At 37.1% G+C, this 26,030-nt stretch overlaps 1 protein-coding gene across 6 annotated transcripts; it reads left to right on the top strand.

Moving 5' to 3' along the window:
• Window positions 1–1,269: 1,269 nt before the first annotated feature.
• On the top strand, window positions 1,270–25,002 carry Ly49si3l1 (immunoreceptor Ly49si3 like 1). Of its 6 annotated transcripts, XR_015687106.1 has the most exons (10): window positions 1,270–1,341; window positions 3,014–3,180; window positions 5,255–5,344; window positions 5,958–6,176; window positions 6,318–6,494; window positions 7,260–7,402; window positions 11,231–11,334; window positions 16,352–16,618; window positions 24,519–24,674; window positions 24,752–25,002. XR_015687106.1 is itself a non-coding variant. In XM_087659821.1 (8 exons), the coding sequence occupies exons 2-7, from the start codon at window positions 3,069–3,071 to the stop codon at window positions 24,652–24,654; spliced, it is 804 nt and encodes a 267-aa protein (XP_087515947.1). In that variant the 5' UTR covers window positions 1,270–1,341; window positions 3,014–3,068; the 3' UTR covers window positions 24,655–24,674; window positions 24,752–25,002. The 6 variants fall into 6 exon arrangements, 2 of the variants coding, with proteins under 2 accessions (XP_087515947.1, XP_087515948.1); XR_015687104.1 differs by lacking the exon at window positions 6,318–6,494; XR_015687105.1 differs by lacking the exon at window positions 16,352–16,618.
• Window positions 25,003–26,030: the final 1,028 nt, after the last annotated feature.

Genomic DNA, 26,030 nt, shown 5'->3' with positions numbered 1-26,030 from the left:
AAACACCTGCACTTTTGGGTATTACAAGGTAGAAAATTTAGCTGCTTTTGTGTCTTAGATAAGCTTCTGGAGTCTAACGGCTAGACACACACCATTAAACAGTTCCTACTTTTCTGTTGTTTACATGAGTCTTTACTGAAACATCTTGTTTCCAAGAATTCTCATCACAACCCATCAGCAAAACTCATACAAGGAAAAGTCACCTAATCTATATCTAAAAAAATCAATTGTGAATTTGTTCATGTGGACTGATAGACTGTAAATTAACTGGATGTCAGGAGATGATAGATATTAGAGTTTCATAAAGTTGTACTATCTAAAATTCTATGACTTCATGCATAAAATGGCTTTTTTATTATATTCTAAAGTATACCCCATGAAGTCCTTAAATTAACAGCAAAAAATTCTATAAAACAATTAGTATGTTCAGCATCCGAGGATTATCTATTTAATTTATACTGTATATAATTGATGGGATACTTGAGATCAATATTTGTAAAGTGTAGAATTGCTTATTATTTATTAGAAAATATCTATCACAAACATAGAATAAATTGGTGTAGTGGTATACAGCTATAATTCTAACAGAATAAAAGAGTGAGTACAGAGATCTATGTGTATGATCAGCCTGTGCTACATAGTAAGGTATGGCAAGTATATCAAAATTACAACAATAAACAAAGCAATAAAAAACCCTACAAGAACAAACTATAGCTCAGGAAAAGTGTGTATCATGATCATGCTCATTGTCTTAGATTTGATTTCCCATCACCATGAACATATCAGCAGTTAAATCATTCCATGTGGAATGACAATGTTCACAGTAAATATCTATGTTTAAAAAGCTAGAAGAGTGTAAAGAAAGTCAATACTAGTGGAAACATGAAAGCTTTAATGGCACTCCTAATCTATACTTTAAGCTGCTATTAGCATAATTCAAAATGAAGAAGAAACTTTAAAAGTAGTAACACAAGACAAAACTCACAACAGCCCATTTGAAATCTAGGCACAGAACAGCTTCAGTTTCCTTTTTTCCTAATTGTTGTGCAAAAGACACTGGTTTTTATCACTCTGCAGTTTACATTTTCTAAGTCTTCAAATGTAAATTTTGGACATTTATTTTGCAGGATCTAGCACAGTAAGTTGTTTCTTTCCTTTGGTCTCAGAGTCAGCCTTCATTAAAGAATTTCCTCTTTTCACTTTGGTCAATAGGAGGGGCAGAAAGTCATGAGGTTGAGTATCACTCAGAGGAAAGTTAGTTTTGCCTTTAATCTCGGAGCCTCTGGGGGATACAGATGAAGCAATTCCCTTTAACAGAATCAATTCAGTGTAGAGACAGAGGTAACAATGTCTGCTTTTATTGTTTTTCTATCAAATGATCAAATATTTAATTGAGAATTTCACATGACTTGACATGAAAGCGGGATTGATGGGGAAGCACTGTTGGTTGTGTTAGATCAGGTTAACTCTGGCTGCATGTGAAAACTCTTATTCTGCACTGGTAATTTTCTTTCACTGAATGCAGTGAATTTTGCTGTGTGCTAAGAAATTAAGGTAGAGGGATCTATGGAGGACTTTACTCTTTAAATGCATCAAATGTTCATATCTTATCCATCTGACAAATATCACAATAGGAACCAGGTAAGATAGATCAGTTTGTAAAGGTATTTGCTATATAACCCTGATCTAATACCTGTGTTTGATCCTTGGAGCTCACATGTAGGTGGCGTGAGAGAACTAACTTTGTAAAGTTGTCTTCTGCACAGATGACCTTGGCTCATTCAACTCCACAATAATAAAAAAACAATTTTGAATGAGAATTGTTTAATGAAATGATTATTTTTTGTCATAAATAAGGAATAAAGGTAAATAACCTGGGAAAACTTCACAAATTAAAAACAAGAGAAGAATATTGTATTATGTGCAGCATGTTGTCTTTATTATCTGCTGGGTCATAGCTCAGTTAATAATTTAAGGATAAGGTCAGTTACCAGTACTTACTATTTACATTACATTGATGTCTATTATCAGAGTGTATTATTCATGGGCATTATTTCATATATGCTACAACGTAACAAAATTTATCTACATATAACTTCCTGCAATATCATATCATGTATGAGTATATTATATGTGAGATGGGTGTGTACATGGAATGATTTGAGATTAAAATTTCATATTGCTTCCTCTTTGCCTCTATCTGTTGCTCCCACATTCTATTCAGTAATATCTCCTTTTTACTTTTCTTGTTGCTGCAGTTACTAAAGGTAACAGGATTTCTGAAGACTTTGAGCTAGGAGCCTCAGAGGAGACACAATAGTTTTGTCTTTCTGGGTCTGGATTATTATACTCAGTAGAAACCTTTCTGGTTGAATTGATTAACCAGGTTCAAGTATAGAGAACAATATGCAGATTGTGGCTACATGGAGAAATTGTACATCTCAGCTAATTGAGGCTTCAATCCAAGAGATATTTATATATCTTGTATTATGTGCAGTATTGCCTTTCAAATATTTCTTGAAGGTAGTGCCTGGGAAACTCTTAGATCCATGTATCAATAAAAATACATTTACTATTCATGTGTTTATAGAAACGTGTAAATAATTTTGAAGCAACATTTTTATTTAATCCTAATGATTTGACTCACGTCTATTTGGACACTTTGTTTAAAAAAAAATTAAGGATTTTCAGTGGTGAGGAGACTCAAAGGGCCTATTTTACCTAACATGTTTATATGCCGAATATTTAGAACCATTGCTGTGTCAATATTATAATGAGTTAGTAAATTTTTAATTCATTACATATTTCTTAACAAAATTGGCTGGAGCCACTAGAAATAAACAAATTTAACAGAAATCTGCAAAGGGTTCTCACCTGTAATGGAAATAAGGGTCATTCCATGTCAGGGTGTTTGGATCATTAAGTAAATCAATCAGACCCTACCCTTTATCAGCCCTCTGTATCATCAGATACAGATACCATCCTAAGATATGCATTTCAACATTATATCTAGAAATCATTGAAGGCCCAACTTTCACTGAAAACAAACTTCATGTACCATTTCCAAAATGAGTGAGCAGGAGGTCTCTTACTCAACTGTGAGATTTAAAAAGTCTTCAGGGCGGCAGAACCAAGTGAGGCCTGAAGAGACTCAAACGGCCAGAGAAGCTGGCCACACAGGTAAGAGTATTTAGTGTCTAAACTCAGTTGCTTTTTATGCATTTTAAACTTTCAACAGTTTAAAAATACCTTACTGGCTTCTATTGAAAACTATCATGTTCCATTTTATCTGGGGTTGGTTTTGCACAAGAAGGGAACTGGGAGTATTAGTTTGAGGGTAGTTAAGAACAAAATTGTTAAAAACAAAATTAAAAGAAAAGCAATCAAATTTTAAAATTAAAATGGAAGAATGAAAACTACTTTTACTCTTTAGCTCTTACTCACTTAATGAATAAATCAGATGAGGAGAGTAGAACAATGGGAAAATGTAGGGAAAAATTTTTGAGAATCAAGAAGTGAGAAGAAAGACTGAAATGTGCATGTTTCAGTTCTTCTTCGAAGGGCGAACAAATTACTCACAGGAGGAAATACACTGAAAAAGAGTGAAGCAGAGCCCAAAGGAAAGGACACTGAGAGATTGCCATACATGGGGAACCATCCTATATGCAACCACCAAACCCAGTCAATATTGCTGATGCCATGAAGTGCTTGTTGAGAGGAGACTAATATGGATGTTTCCTGAGAGGGCGTGCCAGAGCCTTAATGATACAGATGAGAATACTTGCAGCTAATCATCAAACTGAGCATGGGGACCCCAATGGAGGAGCTAGAGGAAGGACTGAAGGAGTTGAAGGGGTTTGTAACCACATAGGAAAAAAAAAACAATATCAACCACCTCAGATCTTCCAGGGAATAAAACACAAACCAAGAGTACACATGGAGGGACCTACGGCTTTAGCTGCATATGTAGCAGAGGATGGCATTTTCTGTCATCAATAGGAGGAGAAGTCCTTGGTACTGTGAGGCACATTTCCCTAGAGTAGTGCTGGGTGGGAGGAAAAGCATCCACATAGAAAGGAAGGGGGGATGAGAGAGAGGGAACCTGGAAAGAGGATAACATTTGAAATGAAAATACAAAACAAAACAGCCAATAAAAATTAAAATTAAAAAAGATGTGATAAACTGTAAGGAGATTTTCGGGTTTTATTTAGTCAGGTCAACAGAAATTGTGAAAACTTTAAAACTAACAAGCCAGAGTCTGATAAAAGACTGTTTTCTAGAGAAACAGAATCCTACACAAAAAACTCTCATGCATTATAAATAATATTTTCATTCTCAAGGAAAGTGTTTTAATTATTGTAATATCCCAATATCTAATGAAACAGGCAACAACAGTTGGCCATCAGAAGATGAAGTCTCTAAATGGAAATAATTTTGCAGATGAAGGAAGAGGGGATGAGAGGATTAGGGGATGTGGGAATAACTACACCCTATTATGAGTTCCTGAAAATGTCAAAGAATCATTTATTAATGAAAATGAAGAAGTATGGCATTTTCTTTTTTCTCTGTTTCTTTTTTAGTTGTTCTATACACACTGTCATGGCTCTGTTCCAAGCAGAGGTCAATTTCTTCTTTGATGTCATAGTAATGAGAAGCATAAGTTTCAGATTCCAAATACCTTAGATACAGAAAAAATTTAGTATTATATAAAGCAAAATCAAAATTACAGGGAAAAAGAAATAGTTTAACTATAGGCCCTTTCAAGGATGAGGATTTATACACATCAAGTCCAGACCTGCTGTGGTTCCCTACCAGTTCTCAGTAACATCCATCCATCTTTCATTCCTCTTTATCTTCAGTTATCTTTCTTGGTAACCCTATGCTCTAGTTTGTTATCTTGTACTTGCATTGTACCTATGCCACCAATGTCTTCTCTAGAATGCACTTTTGTTCCTATAGAACTGAGTGAGGACACATACCTGTCATACAATTAATAATAGTCTGAGATCAGACTATTCACATTACAAGGATAAAGCTGAAATAAGTTAAGAACTTTGGGAATCTTCACACATGTAGGATTTCTTCCATGGGTATATTTTAGGTAGAAATCTACAATTTTCAGGACACTGTTCAGGCTGTTTGTATCATCAACTTGTACATAATTTCCCCATGATTCTCTGCTATACAAAATTGTATTAATATTGAGATGTTCTCTTTTCATGGTGTTGATTTTCTTGCTTTGTGTTGATTTAAGAGAGGTCAGTCCCCTGGCAGCTCATTGTGGTAGCTCTTGTAATCCTCTGTTCCCTTCGGCTGGTAGCTGTTGGAATGATCCTGACAAACAGTGAGTAATTGAGAGACATCTTATTTGAAATTCTAACTAAAACATAGCTTTGGAAAGGGATGATGCAGTTATAAACTATGTCCATTTTGTAGCCTATAATCAGGAGATAAGTCAGAATCTAAGGACTTTAATAACATTTCCTTACACTCTGCCGTGTTCTGTCCTTATTCATACTAATCTGTTAGTTCTGGGGCTCTTAGGAGTTCCCCTGTTCTTTCTGACTCTTGGCCATGTTCCTTTTGAGGACTTGGTGGAAGTGTACATTCTGAGTTCAGGGGATTGTTAATGTTACATAAAAATATTGTAAGAAATAGCTGTGCCAAGAACTTATGGCATTCTCTTCCTTTTTCTAATGCATATTGAGGTCATGGTTAAGTAAAAAGACTTCATCTGTACAGAGACATTAAATTTAAAATTTATTGCATTCCTTCAGATTTACAGAAAATATAACTTACAGGCTGTGCTAAAACATGTTTGTATGTTGATATTTTGGATTCCATATGCTCTTATAACAGTTGTCCCATTTCTTAAAATTTTTTTTAGTTCAAATTTTCATCGTGGGTTAAGAATTATTAGAATATTTTACTTAGATATTTATTTGTGAATAATTTAGTTTTTCAGTATGCTCATGAAAAACATGGAGTGCATGAAATTCTAAGCCACAAGTATAACTACAGCACCATGCAAAATGACATCGATTTAAAAGAAGAAATGCTAAGGAATATTTCTAAAAATTGCAGTCGAGGCAATGATCTTCTGCAATCTCTAATCAGAGAACAGAAAAGATGGTACAGTGAAACTAAGACTGTTATACCTTCCTCTCAGCACACAGGTATGTAGCAGGGGAGGAACATGAATACAGAAGTCCATGATCATCTATTGTTTCTTTCATGGAAGCTTTGAATTCTAACCTTCAGCTTAAGATGCTAGTGATGCATTGGTTAATCAATTAAGGGTTCCTTATTTCATGTAGGGACTGGCAACTCAGAAATCCCTGTTTGAGTTAGCAGAATGTTATAGTTTCTAGAAGTCAGTGTATCTTTGACACTTCTACTGCCTGCTGTGCATGGAATTACCAATCATCAACATAATCAGGAGAACAGACTATCAACATCAAAACCTCCCTTGTATGTCTCTCATTTCTCTCAAGGTAAGAGAATTTAACAACAACATTGCACAATGCTAACTAAGTTCACAGTACTGTAAGGACCAGTGTGGACACAATGCAATACTGCAGATCTAGAATTCTGCCATCAGTTTAACTGCCTCTGAATAGCAAGTGTTCACTTGCTGCCCTCTGCCTCCTGGTATTCAGCCTCTGTTTCATAGAACTGGGCTGATTTAGAAACCTAATCTGATCAGAATCATAAAGTTTGGTCCTAGACCTAGTGTGTTTCTCTTTATTCACCATCTTCAACTTTGTCCATGTTTGTCACATAGGTCAGCATCTCTCTCTTGGGTTTCATGTGAGACATGATATCATTGTGTAGTCCAGGTTGACTTGGAACTCAAATCATATCCAAGGTTGGCCTGGAAGTCATTACTTAGTCTAGGATGACCCCAAACTGATAGTTATCTTTCTGCCTCTCTGTTCAGAGTACTCAGGTTACAGGCATAAATTATCATGCCCAGCCAATGCATTTTGCTTTAAAGGATTAATAGTATTCTTTTCTCTATTGATTCTACATGACTGACCCAGGAAATGTTTCTATATTTATAGTGTTATCAACAATGTTGCATAACTCATGGATGTGCCTGGGTATCTGGGCATTATAGAATCTTATTTTCTGAGACCTGGGGGATTTTACCCCACCTTCTCTTTCTTTCTCTTTCAACACAACCTCAATCAATATTGTGTTCTGATAACATAATACCAGAAAATAATAAATTTAACCACTTAACTTCACTTTCACAGGCAAAAATGTTGAAATACACTGGTTCTGCTATGGAATAAAATGTTATTATTTCATTCTGGACAAAAAAACCTGGATCGGATGTAAACAAGCATGCCAGAAATCCAGATTATCCCTTCTGAAGATAGATGAAGAGGAAGAACTGGTATTGTAGACACTTTCCCCTTTATTTTGTTTGATTTTGTCTCTTGCCCTGAATAATGAGACACTAAATACATATTTTTTTCATTTATATATGATTTTCTTGTAATATGAACAAAATTTTGGGACAAGGGTCTGTTAGAGGAGACTCATTATTACAGATACTCTTGTGTCTTTCAGTCTACTCCCTTTCTCACGAGACTATAAGAGAGTCTCTCAGAAAGCATGCCTTTTCCTGATTAAGTTTAAACCTTTGGTACAGCATATCCTCTAGCTGAGAGTTACTTATAAGCTCCCTCTGTCTAATGTTTGCTATTTGGAACTGGAAGTGATTCTTCCTGAGATGAGAAATCAGATGCCAAAAGGGAAAGTTACATATTTCTGTGCCTGTCTGTAATATGAGATGATATGAAAAATGTGCAATTCAGTGGCTGACCAGTTAGGCTCATGGTTATTTTCACTGAAACTGTCCCTACCACTACTGAACATGTTTTATAATACCCATAGATGACATTTTTTCTTTTGGTTATTAATAATGAAATCTCATTGAAACCTGTATTTTTCTAGAGAAATGATTCTAGGCTCACCTTGAAAACATTGTTATTTATAACAATGTATTTTATTTATATATCAATTTAATGCATATTCAAATAATAACATAAAAGTGTGTTTAAAATAATAAAGTAAGTTTCCATTTGATACACTTCACTGTAACCATTTTTTATAATTTTTATTATTTTTGGGTAGTAATAGCAGTAGTAGTAGCAGCAGCAGCAGCAGTAGCAGTAGTAGCAGCAGCAGCAGCAGTAGTAGTAATAGTAGTAGTAGTAGTAGTAGTAGTAGTAGTAGTAGTAGTAGTAGTGGTAGTAGTGTAGCAGCAGCAAGAGGAGCAGGAGCAGGAGCAGGAGGAAATCTATTTTGCTTCCTTCTTTTTTTCAAACCGTGGCACATCGAGACGGCAGGCTATGAAAGGTACACTGATTCCTGTTCAATAAAATCAAATGCCTGGAAAGACTAAATGAAGCATCAGGCAAATTACCAGTCTCCCAGATCAAGGCCTCACTAGCTGCAGCCCCCCAATGACCTCTATAGAGACATTTGAGACAGACTGCTCACATAGGGCAATGCTCCAAGCCCCTATTCCATAGGTAAGGTCATGACCACAGGTCATGTAGGTTCAAGACCAATCAGTCATAGAAATAGGACCATGTCTCTGAATACATAGACAAGGTCTTCCCAAACTCTCAGGAGAAACCAATAGGAAGTACATGCTGTCACACACTGACCCATCCAAAAACTGTATTTAAGAATCATGTTAGGTTTGGGGATTTAGCTCAGTGGTAGTGCACTTACCTAGCAAGCTCAAGGCCCTGGGTTTGGTTCTCAGCTCCAGAAATGAATAAATAAATAAATAAATAAATAAATAAATAAATAAATAAATAAATCATGTTAAGGATTAAAAGTGTGCAGGAATTATTCCGTTGTTTGTGAGCTTCTGTTATAAGAGCTGTAACAATGCCTCTTGCAGAAGAGATCTGTTCTCCAGAAATTGCCACCAGAAGCCCTCCTGCATCCTTTGCCAGCTAGTCAGTTTCCTGCTGGCTCAGCCTGACCTGAGCAACCAAAGTGGTAGCAGCAAAAAGGAGAAGGACTGGCAGAGGGGGTGGTGAAAGCTGTTCTCTCCCCTACATGAGTTCTCTCCATGCTTGGATCAAACCCATGAACATAGGCCAGTGGAGAGTCCATCGTGGGGAGCCCCAGGTGCCCAGAACCCCCTAACTCCATGAAACTAGGTGCATCCTCTTCCACTGAGATCAGACAAGGCAGCTCAATTAGAATATATCTCATATACAGGCAACAGCTTTTGTCTGCTGCAGTTGCTCAGATACCAAAAGAAAACAAATCTGCATATATTCTGGGAAGCCAAGGTCCAGCCCAACATATGTTCTTTGTTTAGTGGTCTGTCTCTGAGATCGCCAAGGTTCCAGGTTAGTTGTTGCTCTTGGTCTTCATTTGGAGTTCCTATCCCTTTAAGGGACAACAATCAATCCTCCTATTTTTCCATAAGGGTCCCTAAGCTCCATCCATGGTTTGGCTTTGGGTTCCTGTGCATGTATGACTAAGCTGCTTGGTAGAGGCTCACAGAGGTCAGGACGCTAGACTCCTGTGTGCAAGCATAACTGAATATCATAAATGGGGTCATGAATTAATGCTTTTTCACAGGATGGATCTCAATTTGAGCCAGTTATTTGTTTCCTGCTTCCCTCAGTCTTACTCCATTTCCAAATCTTGCATTTCTTATGGACAGGTTGAGTTTTTTTCAAAAGTTTTTTCAGTTTGTTGATGTTGGTATTGCACCCCAGGGATTCTTTCCTGGCCACAGGATGCTGTCTCACCAGTCTACATAAATTTCTCAGCTAAGGACACCCCTACTGATTATTGTGTGCCTCTCCTATCACTGATCACCATGTTCCAGAAAATGTTCCCTACCGACTTCCTCAGCAGTTGCAGAATTCCATTGATTCTCATGACCATCAGGCCATACTCCCATGCTTCCCCACACATGAAGCTGCAACTCGACTCCCCTCATAAACCCCTCTTCTGCTCAGTTCCCTGTCTCCATTTGCCTTCCATAACCATTCCAATCTCCCTTCCAAGTGAGACCCAAGAATTCTTGCTTGTGCCCCTCTTTCTGTCCAGACTACTTGGGTCTGTGGTATGTAGCACAAACATTTTCTTTTTTATGACTAATGTCCACTCATAAGTTGAAACATATCAAAAATGCCTTTGTGGGACTTTGCCACCTCAGGATGATATTCTAAAGTTCCATCCATTTGTCTGTAAAACTGGTGTCTTTGTATTTCATAGATGACTACTATTCCATTGTGCAGATGTTCCAAAAATTTTATTAATTCTTCAACTGAGGGACATCTAAGAAGTTTTCATTTTCTGGATATTATGAATAAAACTGCTATGAACGTAATTGAGCAAGTGTCTTTGTGGAATGATGGAGCACATTTTGGGTATATGCCTAGGAGTGGTATAGCTTGTTCTTTTTTTTTTTTTTTTGTTCTTTTTTTCGGAGCTGGGGACCGAACCCAGGGCCTTGCGCTTCCTAGGTAAGCGCTCTACCACTGAGCTAAATCCCCAGCCAGCTTGTTCTTGAATTAGAACTATTATCACTTTTCTGGTAAACCTCCAAATTATTTCTAAAGACATTGTTCAAGTTTCCACTCCCGCCAACACTGGAGGAGTGTTCTCCTTACTCAATAACCTTCTTAGCATGTGATATCACTTGGGATTTTAATATTAACCATGCATACTGGTGTAAAGTGAGGTCTCAGAGTTGTTCTGACTTGCATTTCTCTGGTTGCTGAAGACATTAAACATACATTTATGTGCTTCATGACGATTCAAGATTCCTACATTAAGAATTTTCTAGTTAGCTCAGGCATAGATAAAGCATTAGAAGAAATTGTTACATCAGTCAAAAAATGCTGAATCTAAAAATATTATCATTAAATCTGCGTTAAATAAGAAGATTGTGAATTCAAGTCCCGTCATGGTTACTTAGTGAGATGTGGTCTAAGAAACATACTCACACAGCATGTCATGATCTTAATATCTCAGGACACTTGAAGGTTTTATTTTAAATAACTTATAGAACTGACTTAGTTTTGATTTAAGTCCTTTCCAAAATGAACATGGTGGAATTGATGAATGAGAGAACAGGACAGCACAGAATGATACTGGAATGGTGGGAAATTTTCTTGCTTGTTCTTTCATCAAACCTACAGAAAATTCATCACAGTGTGCATTGTTTCTTTTCCAGAAGTTCCTTCGGCTCCAGGTTCTTTCAGACCAGTACTGGATTGGATTGTCATACAATAAAGCAAAACAGGAATGGTCATGGATTGATAATGGCCAATCTGAATTGTGAGTTTCTAAACTCTTAAGACTAACACTGGTGTGGGTACTGGGAGGTTTGTGTGCAAAGGCTTTTTTCTCATTTCACATGACTTTCCTCATTTTCTATGAGCTTCTAGTTAAGGACAAGTAACATAAGGTAGTCCCTGAGAAAGTGTTACACCGGCAAATTGTATGTTCATTGAACTGACCAAAAGTGGCTTAAAACTGCATACATCTCAGAATGGTTTCTTATAATATAAGAAAGGCTCTAGAAAGTCAATAACTTAAAGTAGTGCAGAGTGACCAAATGATCATGACAGATACATTGTGCCTGAGTCATTCAGACATTCATGTGACATTCTTTTTGTTTTCAGCTTCATATATATATATATGCCTGCCATTCACTTAAGGTGTTTTGAAAATCCTAAGTAGTTTGATTATTTATAATTTGCTAGAAAACTCTTCCATGATTATCTTTGTTAGTAATATGCATTTTTATTGAATATCATATTTATATCCAAAAATATATGAACATATCAAACCCTCCCCCCTCTAAAAGCTCAAACATGCATTATACTAACTTATGTCTTCATAACTGTCTATAAGTGCATAGTTGTATGCAATCCACTGGAACAATGAAACATACCGGTGGCCAACCACTCAATAAAGCATTATCTCTTTCTTTTCCTACAGCTGTCACCTAAGAATAGTGGATTCTTGAGAAGAAATAAATTTGCAGAAATTTCTTCTGCACAGAAGCTTGAATTTCACAGACATTTTCCCCTTGTCTTGCTCTTATATTTTTTCTATGTCCTCTTCTCTGCTCTCCTCTGAAATTTGCTGGTTGTGTGGAGGCAAAGAAGTTGACGCAGATGTCTCCTTTAGGGCTCAGCACATATACACATCTCTTATGCACTATGATAAATTCTTCCACTCTGCCTGGACTATAGCCCGCTGTGTAAAGAAGGTTCTCTGCCTTAGAGAAGCATTTCAGCTTTATGAGTTCCCATTTGTTGATTGTTCATCATATAGCATGAGTCATTGGTGTCCTTTTCAGGAAAATTTTCACTCTTCCCATGTGTTTCAGGCTCTTGTCTACTTTCTCTTCTACTAGATTTAGCATATCTCTTTTTACGTAGAAGACCTTGATCAACGTGGACTTGATCTTTGGAAAAGGAAAATAGAATGAATCAATTTGAATTCTTCTACATGGTGACCCTCCAGTTAACCCAGCACCATTTGTTGAAAATGCTACCTTTTTCCACAGAATGGTTTTAACTTCTTTGTGAACATTGAAGTGACCATACGCTGTGGTTTATTTCTGGTTCTTTAATTCTATTCCATTGATCTATGTGCATTTCTCTGCACAAATACTATGCCATTTAGCTTTTTTTATCACTATTGTTCTGTAGAACAGCTTGAGGTCTGAAATGGTGATCACCCCAGGACTTCTTTGATTATTGGGAATAATTTTTGCTACCTTTTTTTTAATTCCAAATGAATTTGTGAATTTCTCATTATACCTCTGTGAAGAATTGTATTGGAATTTTGATGAGGATTTCACTGAATATTTTGGTTTTAGACTTCTTTGGTAAGGTGGCTATTTTTATTATGTCAAACCTGCTGATGCATCAGCATGGGAGACTGTTCTATCTTCTGAGGAATTCTTCAATTCCTTTCTTCAGAGAATTGAAGTACTTGTCATACAAATCTTTCGCTTACCTGGTTAGATTCATACCAAAGTTTTTTCATAATATCTGAAACTATTGTGTAGGGTCTTGTTTTCATATTTTTCACAGTCTATATATTCTTTCAGTTTAGGAAACCTATTAATTTGATAGAATTTATTTTATATAATTAGTGACTATTGTGAAAGATGTTGCTTCCATAATTTCATTGTCTGCCCATTTATTCTTTCAGTAGGGGAAGGCTCATTTGTTAGAGTCAATTTATATCCAGGCACTTTGCAGAAGTTCTTCAACAATTGTAGGAGTTCTTTGGTAGCATTTTTGTGGTCTCTTATGTAAACTATCATAATATCTGCAAAGAGTGATATTTTGACTTCCTCCTTTTCAATTTTTATTTCCTTGATTTACTTTGTGGTCTAATTGCTCTGGCTAGAAGTTGGAATACTATAATTTTGACAAAATCACAACTTATAGATTGTAAAATATCTTTACCAAGCCTAGAATAGATAGAGGGCTAATATCTAAAATTTACAGAAACCTCAAAAGTTAGACAGCAGAGAGCCTAATAACCATATGGAAATGGGACTCAGAGCTAAACAAAGAATTCTCATGTAAGGAATCTTGCATAATCAGGAAGAACCTAAAAATGTTCAACATCCTTAGTCACTGGGGACAGCAAATCAAATTATCCTGAGTTTCCACCTCATACCAATTACAATGGCTAAGATCAAAAACAAATTTGACAGCAGATGCTGATGAGGATGTGCAGAAAGTGGAACAGTCCTCCATTTCTAGTAGGACTGCAGGCTGGTAAAACCCCTTGGCAAATCAAGGTTGCAGTTCCTCAGAAAACTGGAAAAAGTTCTAACTGAAGACCCAGCTATAGCACTCCTGGACATACACCCAAAAGTTGTTCCAAAATATAAGTTGCTCCACCATGTTTTTAGCAGGCTTATTTATAATCACCAGAAGCTCAAAATAATCCAGTTGTCCCTTAAAAGAAATATGGATACTGAAAATATGGTTCATTTATATAATTGAGTACTACTCCACTACCAAAAACAATGACTTCATAAAATTCATAGGTAAATGGATGGAACTAGAAAATATCATCGCGAGTGCGGTGACCCAATCACAAAAAAAAAAAAAAAAATGAAAAAAGAAAAAAAAATACACATGGTTTCCAAATAAGATAAGTAGGTACTAGCTAAAAGCTCAAATTATCCAAGATACAATCCATAGTCCACATGAAGCACAAGAAAAAAGATGACCAAATTGTGGATGCTTCACTCCTTCAAAAAAGGGAGGACAAAAATATACATAGGACTATACATAGAGACAAACGTTGGAGCAAAGTCTCAAGAAATGGCTATTTGGCTATATTTGGCTATTCCCGAGACAGCCTCACTGGGGAATTCAGCATGTATACATATATATATATATATATATATATATATATATATATATATATATATATATATTTATATATGTATATATATATGTGTGTGTATATATGTATATATATATACATATACATATAACCACTAAAACTAGACAATATTGATGAAGCCTATAAGTGCATGCTGAAAGGAGACTGATATAGCTGTCTAATGAGTGACTCATCCAGAGCATGACAAATACAGAGGAAAATGCTACCAGAAAACTACTAAAGTGACAATGAGGTCCCTGTTGGAGGAATTAGAGAATAGAGTAGAGGAACTGAAGAAGCTTGCAACCCCATAAGAACAACAATTCTAACCAACCAGAATTTCTAAGGATTAAACCACTACCCAAAGACTACACGTGGACAGAGCCATGGCTCCACCTGCATATGTAGCAGAGGATGGCCTTGTTGGGCACCAAGGGGAGGAGAAGCCCTTGGTTTTGCCAGGCTGGACTCCCCAGTGTAGGGGAATGTCAGGAAGAGGAGTAGGAATGGTGTTGGTTTTGGAGGGTGAACACCCTTAAAGAATAAGTGGAGGGAAATAGGATAGGGGGTTTATTGATGGGAAACTAGGAAGGGAAATGAAATTTGAAATTTAAAGAAAAGGTAGCCAATAATAACAAAAAAAGAGATAAGACCAAGGTGTGGATGCTTCAATCCTACATAGAATAGGCACAAAATAATCATAGGAAGTAGAGTGAAGGAGGGACCTGGGAGGAAGAGAGAAAGGGGACATCAAATGGAGGTAGGATCAAGTACTGTTAGAAACAAGAGAGATGTGAAGAATGTCAGGAAATTGAATATAAATATGTAGCAGTGAGGGATGGGAAGTACAGGTAATGACTAGAAAGTCTCAGATGCCAGGAATGCAAGAGGTACCCAGGACCCAATGGGGATGACTATAGATGAAATATGTAGCAAAGTGGACATAGAACTTGTAACAACCACATCCAATAGATAGGCATGGCCCTTAGTTGAGGTATGGGGCCACCAACTGGTCTCAAAGTTTTTTTTTTTAACCCAGAATGTTCCTTTACAAAGGAAAGACAGGTTCAAAAGTTGGAAGGAGACTAAATGAAAGGCCATCCAGAGACTATCCCACCTAAGGATCCATCCCCATTTGTAGACACCAAAACTTGATACTATTGCTGATGTCAAGAAGTGCTTGCTAAGTGGAACCGGGTATGACTATTCCCTGAGAGGTTCTACTATCACATGACCAACACAGATACAGTTATTCATAGCCAACCATTGTACTGAGCCCATGGACTTCAATGGAAGAGCTAGGGGAAGACTGTAGGAACTGAAGGTGATTATAACTCCATAAAAAGATCAATATCAACTACATGGAGCATCTAGAACTCCCAGAGACTAACCACCCACCAGAGAGTATACATGGAAGGATCCATTATTCCAGATACATAGGCATCAGAGGATGATCTTATGTGATATCAGAGGGAGGGGAGGTCTTTGGTCCTGTGGAGGCTTGATGCCCCAGCATAGGGAGATGCTAGAGAGGTGAGACTGGGATTGGTAAGTGGGTGGAGGAGCACCCTCCTGTAGGTGAAAGTAAGGATGTTATAGCAGATGGGATGTGGGATTGTGGTGCGGTAACAATGACACAGGATATCATTTGAAATGTAAATGCATAACATCACAAAAAAAGAGAGAAAAAGATTCATCTTTGATGGAGTTGAGAGCAGCACAGGTCTAGGCCGTAGCTATAAATACTAGGAACACATTTTACCCACTGACTACATAGCAGGACAATTGGCCCAAGTGGCCTCTGACCACCTTCAATCTCAGGCTTTGGAGTTGGATTACACCATCCGACATGGTTCCCTCTTATCGTAAAGGACCTAGTTCCAATAAGAAAGCATCAATTTAACCTACAATATATCTTGCTTAACAGGTCAGCATTGTAGCATGCAGGTTCCAGTGCTGAATTGGTCTACTCATATCTTTTCTCCTCTGCAACCAGCAAAAACTGTTTCTAGCCCTTTGAAAGCCAGACCAGGGGAAGATATTTCCATATTGATTGGGATTGACTTCTCTATGTGTTGGTGTCAAAGTGGGAAGTATCTTCAGCAATAGGGCTTTCCATGTGTTTATGATGGATACCCAAGGGGAGGAGCAGCAACCTGTGCTGTGTAGGAGACACTTGTCATGTCCCAGACCAGTAAGTAATTCCTCTTGAAGAGTCCTTTGCCTTGCACTTGGGTTCCTTTTAAAAACTCATATCTTATTTTGAATGGGTTCTCTCCTCACTGAGTGCTCCCTGTTCCTCCCCACCTTCCTACTCACCCAAGGTCCTACTATTTCTTTCTCCTCCAAACAACAAAAAAGTGGAAATAAAATCAATCAGGTGATCAAAATACACAAAAATCACAAAAAAAATGTTTCCCCTCCCCAAAACCAAAACAACTACACAAACAACACACACACACACACACACACACACACACACACACACACACACACACACACACACACACACACCACTCCAAACCACGAAGGAATCAAGGAATAATGGAGTTTGTTTTGTGTTGATCATCTATGAACTTACTATCTTGTATTTATAGGGACCTTTACATATCCTTAGTTTTGGTTAATCTATCCTTTATTCTCTCATGCCCCTTATCTTTCAATCCTCATTCAACTTTGTACTTGAATCCTCTACCTTCTGCCTTCAAATTATATATTTATCATTTTTTCTGGTTGCTGATTTTTTTTAGAAATACAAATTTTCAGAAATCACCTCATTATTATTTATTCTTTAATAAGTTTTTTATGTAGATATATGTTAAATAGCTTTCTATATAATATAAAATAAATGGAATTTTTGTTATTTTGTTCATATTATTTAGATAAGGAATCATCTCAAGATTCAGGCATTCCTTTAACTCGTGATCCTCTTAGCTCTGTCAGGTATTGGGAATAAAGGCAGGCATGCCTAGCCTATCTTCAATCTCTTGAAAGATGTCAGTTATACTTATTTTACACGTGCTAATGATAATTCTACTGCCTCTACTCTTGTGGATTTAATGTTCTATTTCTGTTGTCTTCTGTTCATGATGTCATTTTCTTTAGGACATTTTTCTGGATTTCTTTGCAAATAGCTCTAGAAACAGTCTGAGGCATGGCATCTAGACTGATTGTTTTCTTAGGAAACTATTGTTCAGTGCCTGGGCACGTGGCACGTCTTTCTCACTTTTGATCAGCCTCTGCTGATCCTCTGAAGTGACAGCTCTGCTGAAGCCTAAGCCTGTTGTGTTGATGCTCCTGACTGTGCATCAAGTGTGGTTTTAATTATTAGTTAATATTTGATTAGGACCTTTTTCTATAGCCATGTGTAACTTGGGTTTAAATCCTCCTAATTTAGCCACCCAAATGATAAAGTGAGTGGCCTGCCTCACTTTTCATAGCGTCATAACAAGGTTATATATTTTAGTCTACATTTGAAAGTATGTTATCCTAAGAATGTAGTTGTGCCACCTAATACACCGTTTAAGTTATTTTTCTCCTACTTTGTGGGGTGTGAAGTATGAACTCAGGCTGTTGGTTTGTGTGGGCAATGTTACTGGCCCAAGAATTTTTTTATGAGTTCAGTGAAAATTAACAGTTTTATTGATGAACTTTTTATTAAGTCTGTATTGTGTACACTTTGGATAATAAACCTTGTTTTCAAAAACCTTGGCTTAAATCAATATGCTTTAAACTTAAATAACTGCCCATTTCACTTTTTGTCTACTATTGATTTATCTGTAATGGAATTATTATCTAAGAGGCTGTGTATTTTCAGTGTCACAAATATAGATAATGATGACTGTGGTAAAACCACTCCATATCTGTGCAAAGAGAGTATTGCTTTTCTCAGAATTTCTAAGAGAAGGGAAGGAAAGATAACAGTGGAATATTTTGTTATACTTGTTAATTTCCTGTAATGATTTGGGACTATATAGGGACCAAATGTTTTAACCACAGGTCTTTTTATTTTTTTCCCTCCACTTTTATTAAATTGGATATATCCAACATACCCCTAACTCCTACTCCTCCCCTTGTTTGTGGCTGTTCCCCTACCCATCCTCCCCCCATTCCCACTCTCCCCCCAACAATCACATACACTGAGGGTTCAGTCTTGGCAGGACCAAGGGCTTCCCCTTCAACTGGTGCTCTTACTAGGCTATTCATTGCTACCTGTGCAGTAGGAGCCCAGGGTCAGTCCATGTATAGTCTTTGGGTAGTGGCTTAATCCCTAGAAGCTCTGGTTGGTTGGCATTGTTGTTCATATGGGGTCTCGAGCCCCTTCAAGCTCTTTCAGTCCTTTCTCTGATTCCTTCAACCAGGGTCCCATTCTCAGTTCAGAGGTTTGCTGCTGGTATTCGCCTATGAATTTGCTGTATTCTGGCTGTGTCTCTCAGGAGAGATCTAGATCCAATTCCTGACAGCCTGCAATTCTTTGCTTCATCCATCTTATCTAGTTTGGTGGTTTTATATCTATGGGCCACATGTGTGGCAGGCTTTGAATGTGTGTTCCTTTTGCCTCTGTTCTACTCTTTGCCTCCCTATTCCCTCCCATGGTTATAATTGTTCCCCTTTTAAAGAAGGAGTGAAACATTCTCATTTTAGTCATCCTTCTCGAGTTTCATGTGTTCTTTGCATCAAGGGTAATTTGAGCATTTGGGATAATATCCACTTATCAATGAGTGCATACCATGTGTGTCTGTCTGTGATGGGGTTATCTCACTCAGGATGACATTCTCCAGTTCCTTTCATTTGTCTATGAATTTCGTAAAGTCGTTGTTTTTGATAGCTGAGTAATATTCCATTCTGTAGATGTACCACATTTTCTGTATCCATTCCTCTGTTGAGTTCTTTCCATCTTACGGCTATTATAAATAAGGCTGCTTTGAACATAGTGGAGCACGTGTCTTTGTTATATGTTGGGGCACCTTGGGGTATATGCCCAAGAGAGGTATAGCTGGGTCCTCAGGTAGTTCAATGTCAAATTTTCTGAGGAAGCTCCAGACTGATTTCCAGAATGGCTATACCAGTCTGCAATCCAACCAACAATGGAGGAATGTTCCTCTTTCACCACATCCTTGCCAGCATTTGCTGTCACCTGAGTTTTTGATCTTAGCTATTCTCACAGGTGTGATGTTCAATCTCAGGGTTGTTTAGATTTGCATTTTCCTTATTACTAAAATGTTGAACATTTCTTTAGGTGTTTCTCAGCCATTCAGCATTCGTCAGCTGTGAATTCTTTGTTTAGCTCTGAATCACATTTTTTGATAGGGTTATTTGTCCCCTGCAGTCTAACTTCTTGAATTCATTGTATATTTTGGATATAATTCCTCTATCAGTTGTAGGATTGGTAAAGATCTTTTCCCAATTTATTGGTTGACATTTTGTCTAAAAACAGTGTCCTTTGCCTTAAAGAAACTTTGCAGTTTTATGAAATCCCATTTGTCGATTCTTGAACTTAGAGCATAAGCAATGGGTGTTCATTCAAGAAATTTTCTCCAGTCCTCATGTGTTTGAGATTCTTCCACACTTTTCTTCTATTAGTTTGAGTGTATCTGGTTTGATGTGGAGATCCTTGATCCACTTAGACTTAATCTTTGTACAGGGTGATAAGAATTGATCGATCTGCTTTCTTCTACATGCTGACTTCCAGTAGAACCAGCACCATTTGTTGAAAATGTTACCTTTTTTCCATTGGATGATTGTGGCTCCTTTGACAAAAATCAAGTGACCATAGGTGTGTGGGTTCATTTCTGGGTCTTCACTTCTACTCTACTTGTCTATCTGTCTGTCTCTGCACAAATACCATGCAGTTTTTATCACTATTGCTTTGTACTATTGTTTGAGTTCAGAGATAGTGATTCCCCCTAAAGGCCTTTTATTGTTGAGGATAGTTTTAGGTATCATGGGTTTTTTGTTATTCCAGATGAATTTGCATATTGTTCTGTCTAACTCTATGAAGATTTCAGTTGGAATTTTGATGGTGATTGCACTGAATCTATAGATTGCTTTTGGTAAAATGGCCATTGGTACTGTATTTGTCCTGCCAATCCATGAGAATGGGATATCTTTCCATTTTCAGAGATCTTCTTCAATTTCTTTCCTCAGAGACTTGACGTTCTTATCATACAGATCTTTCACTTGATTGGTTAAAGTCACACCAAATTATTTCATATCATTTGGGACTATTTTGACGGGTGTCGTTTCCTTAATTTCTTTTTCGGCTTGTTTCTCTTTTGTGTAGAGGAAGGCTACTGATTTATTTGAGTTAAATTTATACCCAGCCACTTTGCTGAAGGTGTTTATCAGGTTTAGTAGTTCTCTGGAGGAACTTTTGGGATCACTTAAGAATACAATCATATCATCTGCAAATACTGATATTTTGACTTCTTCTTTTCCAATGTGTATCCCTTTTATCTCCTTTAGTTGTCTGATTGCTCTGGCTAGGACTTGGATATCTATATTGAATAAGTAGGGAAAGAGTGCGCAGCCTTGTCTAGTCCCTGATTTTAGTGGGTTTGCTTAAAGTTTCTCTCCATTTAGTTTAATATTAGCTACTGGTTTGTGTATATGGCTTTTACTGTGTTCAGGTATGGGCCTTGAATCCCTGTTCCAGGACTTTTATCATGAAGGGTTGTTGAATTTTTTCAAATGCTTTCTCAGCATCTAATAAAATGAGCATGTGTTTTTTTACCTTTCAGTTTGGTTATATAGTGGATTACGTTGATGCTTTTCCGTATATTAAACCATCCCTCCATCCCTGGAATGAAGCCTACTTAATCATGTTGGATGATTGTTTTGATGTGCTCTTGGATTCGGTTTGCAAGAATTTTATTGAGTATCTTTGCATCTATATTCATAAGAGAAATTATTCTGAAGTTCTCTTTCTTTGTTGGGTCTTTGTGTGGTTTAGGTATAAGAGTAATAGTGGCTTCATAGAAGGAATTCGGTAGCACTCGATCTGTTTCAATTTCATGGAATAGTTAGGATAGTATTGGTAGGAGTTCTTCTATGAAGGTCTGATAGAATTCTGCACTGAACCCATCTAGAACTGGGCTCTTTTTTATTAGGAAACTTTTAATGGGTGCTTCTATTTTTTTAGGAGTTATGGGGTTGTTTAACTGGTTTACTTGTTCCTGATTTAACTTGGGTACCTGGTATCTGTCTAGGAAATTGTCCATTTCCTGAAGATTTTCAAGTTTTGTTGAATATAGGTTTTTATAGTAAGATCTGATGATTTTTTGAATTTCCTCTGGCTCTGTTGTTATTTCTCCCTTTTCATTTCTGATTTGGTTAATTTGGACCTTCATTTCCTCAAGCTCTGCTCCATTTCCATGCCTGAATTTCTTACAGACAGGGTCAGAGCTTTGATTCTGGGCTGGCAACCCTATGTCTCACTTGATACTTTGTCTCTCTGTTGCAGGTTAGTGCTGTAAGCCCCCTTCCACACTGTGGAGCCTTTTATCAATGGTAACCCTTGAGTCCTGATAGTCTCTCACTTTCCAGCTCTCTGGAATATTCTACAAGTTTCTCCCAACCTCCCTCCACCTGAGTTTTCCAGTTATCATTCGTTCTGCTGGCCCTCAGGGCTTCAGTCCTTTTCTCCCACGCAATACCACATCATGTTCTTCTTTCCCCCAACCCCATGTCCTTATACATCCCCTGTCCCTCCCTCTCTTCTCCTCTTGTAGTCCTCTCTGAAGTGTGACTGAGTTTTCCTCACTTGGGCCCTTCATTTTGTTAACATTTTTGAGTTTTATTAACTGTGTTTGTGTATTTTTGGCTAATATACTGTTATCAGTGAGAACATACCATGCATGTTCTTTGGGTCTGAGTTACTTCACTCAGGATGATATTTTCTAGTTCCATTTGCCTACAGTTCTCAGGATGTCCTTATTCTAAATATCTCAGTAGTATTCCATTGTGTAAATGTAGCATATTTTCTGTATCCATTCTTCTGCCCTGGGACATCTGGGTTGTTTCCAGATTCTTGCTAATACAAATAGGGCTGCTATGAACATAGTCGAACATGTGCCATGTGGCATAGTGGGAAATCTTTTGGGTAGATCCCCAAGAGTGTTATTTCTTGCTCTTTCTGTAGGTCTATTTCTAGTTTTCTGAGGAATCTCTAAATTGACTTCCAGAGTCGGTGTACCAGTTTGTAATCCTACTAGGAATGGAGGAGAGTTTCTATTTCTCGACATCCTAGCCAACATGTATTGTCCCCTGATGTTTTGATCTTATCCATTCTGACTACTATAAGATGGAACGTCACGGTCATGTTGATTTGCATTTCAGTGATAACTAAGGAATTTGAGCATTTCTTTAGGTCCTTTCAGCAATTTAAGATTTCTGTGCTATGAATTATCAGTTTAGTTCTAGATCCCGTTTTTTGATTGATTTTCTTTTGGTGGTTCCTCAGGATTTTTTTGATTCACATTTCCCTGATGACAGTCACCAAAACCAGTCACTATTGGGGATGCCAAGTGGTGGATGCTAATAAGAGTCTGATATAGTTTTCTCTTGAGAGACTCTGCCAGAGCTGGATATATACAGAGGCAGATGCTCACAGCCAACTATTGGACTGAGAACAGCTTTCCCAATGGAGGAGTTAAAGAAAAGAATGAGGAAGACAAAGCAGGTTGCAACCAAATAGGAAGAACAACAATATCATGTAGCATAACATTCCAGAGCTCCCAGGCACATACTACCAACCAAAGGGTACACATGGAGCAACCTATATCTCCAGCTGCATATTTTGAGCACCAATGGGAGGAGACGCCCTTGATCCTATGAACTCTTGATGCTCCAGTACAAGTGAATATCAGTGCTGGTCTGCAGGAGAGAGTGGTTGTGTGGGTGAAGAGGCACCCTTATGGAGGGAGGGTTTGGAAGGACTGGATAGGGAGTTTCCAGAGGGGAAACCAGAAAGGGGGATTAGTATTTGTAATGTAAATATAGAAAATATCCAATAAAAGAAAGAATAAAAGGAAAAAATTAAAAAGGAAATAAAAATGAAATCTCAGCCCATGTAGTTTCAGTGGGTTTCATGTTCTGTCTCCCCTTCTATGACCAAGACACTATAACCCTTACTAAGCTCAACTCCCTATGTATGAAAGGCTTTCTTTGAATCTTAAATCCTCCACTTTCATCTTCCAAATACTGAAACTACAATTGTTTCTTAGTAGACCTGGCTGGACTTAAGTGTTATGAATCTCAGTTTTGAGTGCATTCTTTACTTAGTAACTTGTAGGTTTCTTAGGAGAAACACTGGCTTCAGTGCTGCCCTGACCATCTAAGTTGTCCTGCTAACAACTCAGGTGGGTTAAATCTGATTTCCATTAGTTTATAATAGAGAATACGAATAATTAATTATTAAGTAATTCTTGTTTTCTCACATAGCCCAAGCTGTTCCAGAACTCATAGTCCTTCTGTTTTAGGGGTAGTTATCTCTGTTTTCTAAAATATTATTTTATGTACCTGCATTTTTTAAAAAGAAGGGTAGTTGTGGTCTCTGATATACCATCCTGCAGAAATCAGAGTTGTGTTGCATACAGGCAGTTCATTAGATTACCATGTTTCCATGAAGTCTCAGCTTCATTAATTATGAGGTCAGCAGGAAGAAAGGGAAACAATTTCACACAAAACATACAAGTCATCATATGTGATGGTATGTCAAATCTCCCCTTTCACTTTTAAACATAAATATATAAGTTCTTATTCTACGTGACAACCACATCTGTTTTACTATTATTCTAGAATTTTTATTGATTAAAATATTAATGTGAATGAAAGTTTAGCATAAAATAATTCTTTGGTAATAAATAAATTTTACCTGCTTACCAAAAAATTGGGAGTCTGAAATTAGATGGAAACATTTTGCGTGATTAGGAGACCATTTCCTTTTATGAGCTTAGAGAAAAGACATTTATGTGGTGAACTTATGATTAGTAGTTCTATATTCCATATACTTTTGCAAATAGAATTTTAAAAAACATGACTTATTTCAGGGAATTTTCAAAATTAAACAGTTGCCAATTGATTTTGTTCTTTAGATCCTTGAACCTAAAGAAATACAATGTAAAGGATGGAGACTGTATGTTCTTATCTAAAACAAGACTAGAAAATGCTATGTGCTCCAACCCCTACCCATGTATTTGTCAGAAGAGACTGGATAAGTTCCCTCATTGACTCTCCAACAAGAGTTAAAGGTAAAAATGGAATGTGCTGATCCTTTTGTTTCCTCTAATAATGTGTGACTGCTTTCAAACAGGTGTTTTGTTCACAGGATTTAGTCTGCTGTGCAAACAGCGAGATGAGCTGGAAGAGTGTGGGAATGTTCTCTGGAATCTGATGTGGCAGAGCAGAGGCTTCTTCCATCCTGGTGAAGACAGGACACATTTTCTCTGGTTCATGGACATGGTTTGCTTCAAAGTCTCCAGGACTCTGCTCTTTCTGATTTCTTAAACTCTTATACAATTAAATCAAATCCCAATAACCAACCTGTATATTTCATTATGATTAGAATAAATCCTGTTACTTGAAATTGGCCTGGTGGATCAAGAGTTAAGGGTCATTTATAGCTACACCCTGAATTTGAGTACAGTTCAGATTACATGAGACCCTGTTTGAAAACAAAACATAAAAATTAAAACAAAAAATTGCCTGACCCCACTCCCCCAAACAAGCAAACCAACAAGAAACTGAAAATCTTCTTGGTATAATTGTCAATTTTCATTTAAGAATCCCACTTTTGACTTTTGTGTAAAGGGTGAGGAGGAGATCTGAGAAGTGAAGGAGAGAATGGAATGCGGGAAGGATCTTTGTGAGGAGTTTCTGGGCATAGAGGAGGTGCTGACATTGGGATTTGTAAAGTGAATAAAGTAATAAATTTAAAAATACAGTATAATTATGAGTTGAATATAGTTGTAGGTTTTGGTTTTTTATATGTTAGATGGTACTATTTTGTTTGAATTTTTTCATCTAGAATTTTTTCTAGTTGTTATGAACATTGCTTTTGGAGATAAAATATAATTTTACATTTGGTGAACATCTGTAATCATCTGCTATCTGCTGAATATATTTTATCTAAGGCATCAGTTATTCCATCCACCTACTTTAATCCATCTATCATGAGTTGTGGCCTTGTAGAAATGATGGTAATAATTGAAGTTGGTGAGATGTAGTGGCTTACACTGTGACTTTGGCAATTAAGAAACTATGAAGTAATTGCTGAAAAATAAATAAAGGGAGAGCTTACACCATAGAACCAAACAAATCAAATAAAATCAAGACTTGCATGTTCCTCAATATTTTCCAGGGCAACACTTTGTATTATGTAAGTACACACAAATGACTAATCTCAGGATTAGTAAGAGAAATTTGTTCTAATCTAGGATGTGTGTACCTATCCACAGACTGGATAATGTCACTCTAGGTATTTTATCCATATTCATGATCCTGTTCATTGAGTGATGGTATCATTTTAGTGTTCCACTGTCCTTAATATTTTTTATGTTTTCAGGTGTTTAATTTTTGGTGGTGATTATTGTTTGTTTGGGTTTTTC

Source organism: Rattus norvegicus, chromosome 4 (assembly GCF_021556685.1).
Source record: "Rattus norvegicus strain SHRSP/BbbUtx chromosome 4, alternate assembly SHRSP_T2T, whole genome shotgun sequence".
Classification (NCBI taxonomy): domain Eukaryota; kingdom Metazoa; phylum Chordata; class Mammalia; order Rodentia; family Muridae; genus Rattus; species Rattus norvegicus.
Note: the sequence above shows the minus strand (reverse complement) of the source record. Positions and strands in the feature narration are given on the sequence as shown.